This window comes from Micropterus dolomieu, linkage group LG05 (assembly GCF_021292245.1).
Source record: "Micropterus dolomieu isolate WLL.071019.BEF.003 ecotype Adirondacks linkage group LG05, ASM2129224v1, whole genome shotgun sequence".
NCBI lineage: Eukaryota > Metazoa > Chordata > Actinopteri > Centrarchiformes > Centrarchidae > Micropterus > Micropterus dolomieu.
In genome coordinates this window covers 28,220,766-28,229,661 of record NC_060154.1, presented here as the reverse complement: position 1 = coordinate 28,229,661, position 8,896 = coordinate 28,220,766, and the positions used below count along the sequence as shown (strand labels likewise).

The 8,896-nt window shown below is 39.5% G+C and overlaps 1 protein-coding gene across 1 annotated transcript in view; it reads right to left on the bottom strand.

The window, feature by feature from the left end:
- Window positions 1–707: 707 nt before the first annotated feature.
- lrrc8db (leucine rich repeat containing 8 VRAC subunit Db) overlaps window positions 708–8,896 on the bottom strand; it is a 13,115-nt gene continuing 4,926 nt past the window's right edge. The window contains exon 2 of the mRNA XM_046048570.1: window positions 708–6,665. Coding sequence (XP_045904526.1) covers window positions 4,108–6,663 — 2,556 coding nt within the window. The 5' untranslated portion in view covers window positions 6,664–6,665 and the 3' untranslated portion in view covers window positions 708–4,107. The remainder of the gene's footprint in view (window positions 6,666–8,896) is intronic.

Here is an 8,896-nt window from a genome sequence, read left to right as displayed (position 1 = left end):
CCAGTTCACTTGCATGTATTTGGACTGCACATTCTACATAGAGAGGCCCCAGTTGATAATTTTTGGATTTTGACCTTTGACCTTTTAACCCACTGACAACAAATTAATTCATTCATTTGTTGTCCCTTAACTACAGTATATAATTTACAAAGAATCTACAAATACGGTATGGGCACCAACAAAGCACTTGGAGACTACGAGTAATGTAACAATAACAGACTTGGACAAGGTAAACATAGTGTAGAAATGCCAATGTAACAACACACAGAAGCCTTGGTCTAAATGTTGTTTAACATGAAGTTTTGTGAAATAATCTTTTTTGTTGTTTGACATCCTGTCCTGTATTATTGTCCTGTCTTGTGCTAGAGTCTCTTGTGAAAACACGAATGAGGACAGAAAATTAATTGACCTGTTCTGGAAAATTAAACAAAGTTTTCAGTAACTTATGAAAACAAAAAATGCAGATTGTTACAGCTCAGTTTTACTGAATCATAGTGACCAGGTAAGATAACAATGTTTGTAATGATGCAATTTAAAACATTCATTAATTACATTCATCATTATCTAGACATAATATTTGTTTGGCAAGAAGCAAAATTATACCGTGTAATAATATGTAGTAACAACTTACTTCCACCAGAGGGCAATGGTATACAAGAAATTGGTTCAGTTTTACATGAAGGTGCACCACCGTTACATGTACAGCCTTTACTTGTGATAGTAAGTTTTATTTTAGACCAAATGCAATTTAAACTACATGTATCTTAGGTCAAAATGAAATATACAGGCATATGATTACAGTTTTAAAGTGAAACATTTTAGGGTTACACTCACAACCTCCCTCAAGGACATCAGAGTGAAAATCCAGTTTGTCGCCATAACAAATATCTTTCATATGATAATGCAAGCATATTATCTGAATCAGGTTTCTCTCCAGTCTTTGACTAATTTCAACCCCACATGTCTGCAAAGTCAGTGGAAAACCTTCTACCTACATTACAAAACAAGTGGATGTTTGTAGCTTATGGAGCGGCCACATCAGAATCACAAACCCACATTAAAGTGCCACAGAACAGGAAAATAGTATATGTTAGTAATATAAATTGGTTGTGAGCTCTGTATCATTCAAAAGAGTTTAGAATACTCCCCAAAAAACACTTTGCTGTTAGGATGGACTAAATACAGTATTGTGGGTTTGTGAAAGAAAATGTGGCAGCCATCACAAAAAAATAAAATCACTATCAGAGTATCAGTCATTATTTAAAGTCATTCTTATTTATTCCATTGAAATTTGTTGTGCTGGATCAGTGTTCATCTCTGTCTCTGTCTCTCTCTCTCTCTCTCTCTCACACACACACACACACACACAGTATTGATGGCCTAGTTATCCGACACTTTTGTTCTAGAAAAATGATATCAGTCATAAACATTATATTGAATGAACTGGGCTAACAAGTTCCATAAAGGAGCACTGTGTGTGTGTGTTTCCTGCTTCGTGTATTTTTCAGATGCCAAACAGCAAGAGACTATTCAGTGTTAAGATGTTATAGCAAACAGAAAGGGGCATAGAAGGACAGGAAGTGTTGGCGAAGCTGCACATGCTTACTTAGATCATTTAAAATACATACTTGGTAGGTACTTTTCCAAGTTCTGATGTGGCCCTGATGACAGAACTCAGCATGCTGGGCAGACTGTGTTGTTTTTTTAGCATTACATATGATAAGTCAGAAGAAAATATTGTATGTACACTTCTGTAGAAATTAATTTTAAAGTTAATTTCATGGGGATTCAGGAATTTCAGGCATCGAGGTTCAACTGTACAATTATAAAGAATCATTCAAAATGTGTTTTTTGGTACAAAAACAGATTTTCAGTGCAATACTGGCTTCATTTTGTATATTTAAATAATAGTAATAACAATAGTACAATAAGTTATTCCTTTATTCATATAGCACATTTTAAAACCAGATTTACAAAGTGCTGTGCAGAGAGAAGAGATAAAAGACAATTAGACCACAAATACAGAAAAGAACACACAAAATACATGATAAATATATTGTTTACAAGAAAAAAATCATAATTATAAAACATGAGAGCACAAAAGAACAACTAATGAAAAATGTCATTGTGGGTAGGCTGTACACAAGAGAGAAAACAATCTACTCACTGGTGGACTTGGGGAGTTAGGGGGATGATTGCACCGCCTGATTATTAATAAAGTGCCCTATAGGGTGGTCTTCCAGTGGACAAAATGTGATAAAATGCCCTCTACTGTGTCCTTTCAGTGGAGAAAATGAGATGAAGCGCCCTCTAGGGTGCACTTCCAGTGTGGAAAACATGATCCAGCGTACAGTGCCACACAGTAGTAGAAACACGCCTCCATACGCTCCTGCAAGACAGTTTGCCCTCATTATGCCTCTATAGTTAAAATTTCCCTCTGTTGTGTTGTTTCTTTTTGTTTCTGCACTCTGGTGTCCCACTGCATACAGCCTTTTTATTTCTTCGCCCCTTTCCCTCAAACAGCCTGAGTCTGCCACTGAATCTTCTGTCTACTCCTTTGAAAAATAAAAGCCCTGTATCAAATGTAAAAATACAGATAAGGGTCAGATGAGAACATTTGTAATTTTAGTATAAAGTAAATTCAAATTGGAATGCATACAGTTAGTTTTAAAATGAGGTTGTACATACACATTTCTTGAATTTGTTTGTGCAGCAAATATCCTTGTATGTGGTCAAAAATCAGGGATACAGTTTTTGGCAATTATGCCCCAAAACTATGGAGAACAGTAGATATCAGGGAAGCCAGCTCGCTAAATATGTCTCTTGACTTTAGCCTTCAGCTATGACTTTCCCAATACAGGCCGGAAACTCTCTTTACACTTTGCTGCGCACCTACGCACTGCTTCACTTCTTTTAAAATGCTGTATTTAAATAAAACAAATTTTATGCTTATTTTTATTATCAAATGTTCATTCTTTGTCTATTTTCATGTGAGCACTCGGTGCAGTTCTTTCATGTAAAGCACTTTGAGCTGCATTTCTTGTATAAAAGGTGCTATTCAAATTAAGTTTGTTATTATTATATTATACTGCAGTGGTAAAAGAGTCATTCTTGACGTTAGCAGCAGTAATAATCTTAACTCAAGGTCCGCTTACTATCTTTTTCTGGAGCTTTCAACCACTTTTTGCTGTCCTCAGAGTGGGTAATTTGCTCAGTTGTCATTTTGCCTGCATACAACCATATGAGCAAAGTTTGCAATTGTACCTTGAGTCAGGTTTTTTTAATAAACCATAGTGTTTAAAAGGTCAATTTACCAAAATAAAAACTTACCATAGTAGTATCTAGTCAGTGCTGGGTAATGTTACTTCCATCACATTAGGGACATTTTTTTTATGGTGATTACAGCATTTCAAATTTCAACAGCAACACTTCCTCTCCAGAGGCAATGCCCCGGTCACTTAATAATCAACACGCTTGCTGTAAACAGGTTTCACAAAGAATGTTACTTTGATAAAATGTAGGTGTAATAAAAACTGCAAGGTTTTCTCCAAAGTAATGGGGACACTGTTTCTGGAAAGAAATGTTTACTTTACAATATTTTATTGCTGTGAGCACCGTAGACCTTCTATTCTAATTCTATTCACATCGATTATATTTGGGTGGGGTTAGAAAGTCAAAACTTGGGCCAATAAAACCAAAACTATCTGCATGGTTAGATGCCATTACAGAAACATGTTTTTTGTAATTTGAGTGAACTTTCCTTTTAAATTGAGGTCAAGCAAATGCACCTAGTTAATCAAAAAAGAGGGGTTGCTTCAAAATTGCACAAATTCCCATGCAACCACTATAGACATGTTTGCATACAAAAGGTAAACAATAAGCAGGGTGATTTAAAGGCTACTATGCACGTACATTAACTGAAAGCAAAATTAAATACATATGACACAAGCCATGATAATTTCTTCATCTAAAATGTCTCCTTGTATGTGCCTTGATATGTTCATTTTATAAATTGCTAAAACATCATGAAGCGTACCAGTACTGTACCCTGAACTACTGTTTCTAATGGCAAGATTAAAAAAAAGACATATGATGCCATGTAGGAGACTACCGTCCATCACTTAGACACTTGCACCCATTTGGAAAAGAAACACTAGTTTCCTGATTGATGCTCTCTTTGACCTCCGCGGGGAGCGAGTCAAAGAGATGATCTTCCACAATCAGGCAGCTCCTGCGCAGGAGGCAGCACTGACCGAGCTGAGCCGGGAGACGATCCAGACAGTTTCCCTTCAGTTCCAGATGTGTCAGCTGCGAGAGGTGGCCGATTTTCTCTGGAATGGAGGAGATACAGTTGTGGCTGAGACATAAGGTCCTCAGTTTGGTGCACTTGAAGAGTTGCTTGGGAACTACCTCGACTTTGTTGCCGGTAATGGCAAAATGTTGGAGGTTCTGCAGAAAGCCGACCTCCAGTGGTATTACCACAATAGAGTTATGGCTAACATCCAGGTACCTCAACTTGAGAAGGGTGAATAATGATGAGGGTAGAGACTCAAGCTTGTTGTGTGAGAGATAAAGCGACTCAAGGTTTTTGACATGGCTAATTGATAGTGGAATGGTGATGATCTTATTGTGCCAAAGTTTGAGGCACGTCAGTCTCTTGAGGTGCTGAAAGCTGATGACTTCCTCGATAGTACGAATGTTGTTGGATTTTAGATCCAGCTCCTGAAGGTTGTTCAAACTGAAGATAGCGTGGGGGATTCGCTCCAGCTCACAGTTAAGAAGCTCCAGCTCCGCGAGATTCATTATTTTCTTCAAACTATTCAGCACTAGGAGCTTTGTACCATCATTATGAATGACCAACTTGATCAGATGCGGAGACAGATCTGTTATGTTTGTCGGGATCTTTGTGAGGTTGCTTTTGAGATGCAGAATCTTTAAGTGCCTCAGGTCTCGCAGAGACTCGAGTCCGATCATTTTGTTGTTTTCAGAGTTCAGGTTACCAACCAAGTACAGTTCCCTTAAATTTTTCAACAAGTATACCCAGCTAGGAATCTCAGCAACATCTGTGAATTTGACATGAAGGCACCGGAGGTGATCACGAAGAAAAATAAAAGCAGTCTGTTCAACTTTGGCTGGACAGTGATAGAAATGCAGCTCCTGGAGGTTTATCATTTGTGAGATCTTAGCTGTTATCCTGGCCTCTGGGATCAATTCTAGTTTAAGGATTTCTAAATCGGTGAGATCAAACACAGCATCTGGAACTCCAGAGAGCATAAAAAGATGGAGTTCCAACTTTTCTTGAGGATTGCGTGTCACATGCTGCCGCAACTTCTCGAAGGTCCACTCATGGTTTAGGCTGATCTCCCGAAGTTTGTTCTCACTCACTTCGGAGAGAAAAACTCCAAAACGTTTTGAATAAAGCTGGTCGTACTGATCGACCATGTGGAGGAGGAACGCAAAGTCATTCTTAACATCTGGAATGTCACTAAAACTGCTCTCCTCTCTGACTTTTTCAAAAGAATACTCCTTAAGCGGTCGCCGAAAAAGCCAGAACAGTGTGTATATACAGATTATGCCATACACGCATATGATAGCAATATAACTAACAAGGAGTTTCTTTAACATGAACGCCATGTTGTGTGTACAATGAAACTTGGCATATCCAGTCAAATGCTTAATTTCAGGTTCACACACATGGTCAAAATCTATAGAGGCAACAAAAGTCATAGTGTAGCACAGGATCAAAATGAATTTGACTGTTTTGATGACTGTCTGAAGGGCATACAGCCTGTAAATCAAGTCACTGTCTTCCACATGGGCACGGAATTTTCGGACTTTTTCAAACAGGGCTTTTGCTTGCTCACCATCTTTCTTGTCCAGTATGGTCATGGAGGGGACTTCACTCACAAGCTTTTCAACAGAAAACGTGACTCCAGATTTAGTCAGCATTGGGGCGGACTGGTTTGGACTGCCCTCCTCGCTGCTTGTGGACAAATGCTTCAGGAGGGAGGAGGCACCAGCCAGTCTCTGCTTGTTCTCTTCTGAGTCCTCGCACGCAGTCTCAGACAGTGCTTTGGTTGTCCAAGGCGATTCAAAACATTTTCCCAGTATGGAAACAAAATGTTCTATTTTGGAACTTGTTTTCGGGTACTTGAACCAGAAGTTGCTGCTGACCATTAATACGATGGTGTGGATTAGAGCAAGGTATGGGAAATATTTGGAATACCAAGGAAGGGCAACATGGTAGCAAATCTGGTTGACAAAAACATACTGCTGAAAATCCAGCTTGGTTCTGATGCCTGTTGGTGGAGGCTGCCCAAAAGTACCCGACTGTGTGAAGTGAATTGTAGGGGCGATGCTGTCAGGGGGCCTTTTAGCCATTAAAGGAGCGGCTTGCTCTCCGATGGCACTTTCTTTGTTCCATAAACTATCAGCTGTCTCTGGTGGTTGGGGACCTAAAAAAACCCCAGACCCCTCTGGAGTTTGTTCCAGAATGGGAAGACAAACCACTTGGTCCTTAGTCAGCTGCATCGTTCCAGAAAATATGGCCAACATCAACATGACAATACCAAGATAATCCATGAAGACATCCCACCATGGTTTCAGTATGCGATAAGTTGGCTGGATGTCATTCAGGGAGGCGACTTCTGTGAGGGTGAACATTCCTGAAACAGAGAATGTAAATTAACATATACATCTATGTTTTTCTCATTACAAAAACTATACATGTCAGATTCTTACCCCAGTAGATTTTTAGAAATCTTTTTTTGAGTAATTTCACCGCCTTACTGAATTGTTACCAAATGTCCTTGCCTAGTTTCTGTTATTAAGCCCACCTTGCTTTCACATATACACTTTGAAACAGGTAGGAAGTTGCCTTTCTGCAGTAAAGAAAAAGCTATATATGGTTAAATTTCCATATGTATGCACTAGGGCTGACCCCAAGTAGTGGAAGATACTATGCTTCGATGGGCGGAGCCTGATTCGACTGTCAATCTCACAGTTGAAGCTTCCCAATGAAACAAGGATCATGCCATTTTGGCGATACGGGGGTGCTCAACGTCTGATTTTACATAGAACTACCAGTTTTCTCCCAATAAGTTAATCTAGAGCCTCTTACAATATACATTTCAATGTTTAATGCTGTAAATAAACAAAAAAAAAAAAACTTCCAATAAATGTTTTTGAACTGCGTAAATAAATCCCAAATTGTGACCCTAACCCTGGGTCGTCAGTGCGCATGTGTAGGCGTAGCGTGTGTGTGTGTGGCATAAGAGGAACACTTGCCACAGCTTCACCAGTGTTGTGCTGAGTTGTCCGCACCTCGCGGGACTTTCGGATAATTTGATGAACCACACAGGGAATATTATATCTTTTTTAAACAGCCGGCTACTTGAAATAGACCCGCGGGGACCGCGACGTGCATGCAGTTGTCGGCAGCACGGGATGCAGGCAAATCTCAGCACAAGTGAATGACAGGTGAGATAGAGACAGAGAAAAGGGTCAACAATAAGCCTCAGTTTAGCTTCTTGCAGTGCACAAAAACACACATGATTCGACTATCAGTCGACTATAGGCAGGAATTGATGATTCTGATTCAACTATGTAAATCCCTAATCGGGGACAGCCCTAGTATGCACCTTTCATCCTCGTATTCATGCTAATAGGACTGCTGCTGCTGTCTTTGCAACAAAGTTTTAACTAGCAACCTGTACTAGTTATTTTTTCAGAACATAACTTCATGAAAATATGTGTGTTTTTGCAGATCTTTAACTTAACTTAGCTCCCTAACAGTTATTTGACAGGTGCACTTCCAGTGCTGCCACCACAGAGGGCAAAACTAACGGTGTGTTCGGCATACTTGCAAACCCTCCTGATTTTCCCAGAAGACTCCTGTTTTTCATTGCCCTCTCCCAGTTTCCTTCCAGGGTCACAATTCTCCTGTATTTCTCCCAATATATAAAGAATGTTTACAACTTTGTCCTTCTCATAACCACAACCCTTTTCAGGTACTGTACAGCACATATAAGCCCTTTCCCTCTCTCTCTCTACTGTTTCCACCCAGACAACCATAGGGGAGACCGGGTATGGTTGTAACACGGGGAGAGTTGTAACAACACCAATTCCACCAATTAGAGATAAGATAGGAGTTAGGTAATCATTTCAGTATTTACCTACTTCCTCCCCAATCAGGCATGTTAGTTATCAAGTCTGGAAACAGGTACATTCAGAATATACAGGTGCTGGTCATATAATTAGAATATCATCAAAAAGTTGATTTATTTCAGTAATTCCATTCAAAAAGTGAAACTTGGATATTATATTCATTCATTACACACAGACTGATATATTTCAAATGTTTATTTCATTTAATTGTGATGATTAAAACTCACAACTAATGAAAATCCCAAATTCAGGATCTCCGAAAATTAGAATATTAAGACCAATACAAAAAAAGGATTTTTAGAAATGTTGGCCAACTGAAAAGTATGAACATGAAAAGTATGAGCATGTACAGCACTCAATACTTAGTTGGGGCTCCTTTTGCCTGAATTACTGCAGCAATGCTGCGTGGCATGGAGTCGATCAGTCTGTGGCACTGCTCAGGTGTTATGAGAGCCCAGGTTGCTCTGATAGTGGCCTTCAGCTCTTCTGCATTGTTGGGTCTGGCGTATCGCATCTTCCTCTTCACAATACCCCATAGATTTTCTATAGGGTTAAGGTCAGGCGAGTTTGCTGGCCAATTAAGAACAGGGATACCATGGTCCTTAAACCAGGTACTGGTAGCTTTGGCACTGTGTGCAGGTGCCAAGTCCTGTTGGAAAATGAAATCTGCATCTCCATAAAGTTGGTCAGCAGCAGGAAGCATGAAGTGCTCTAAAACTTCCTGGTAGAC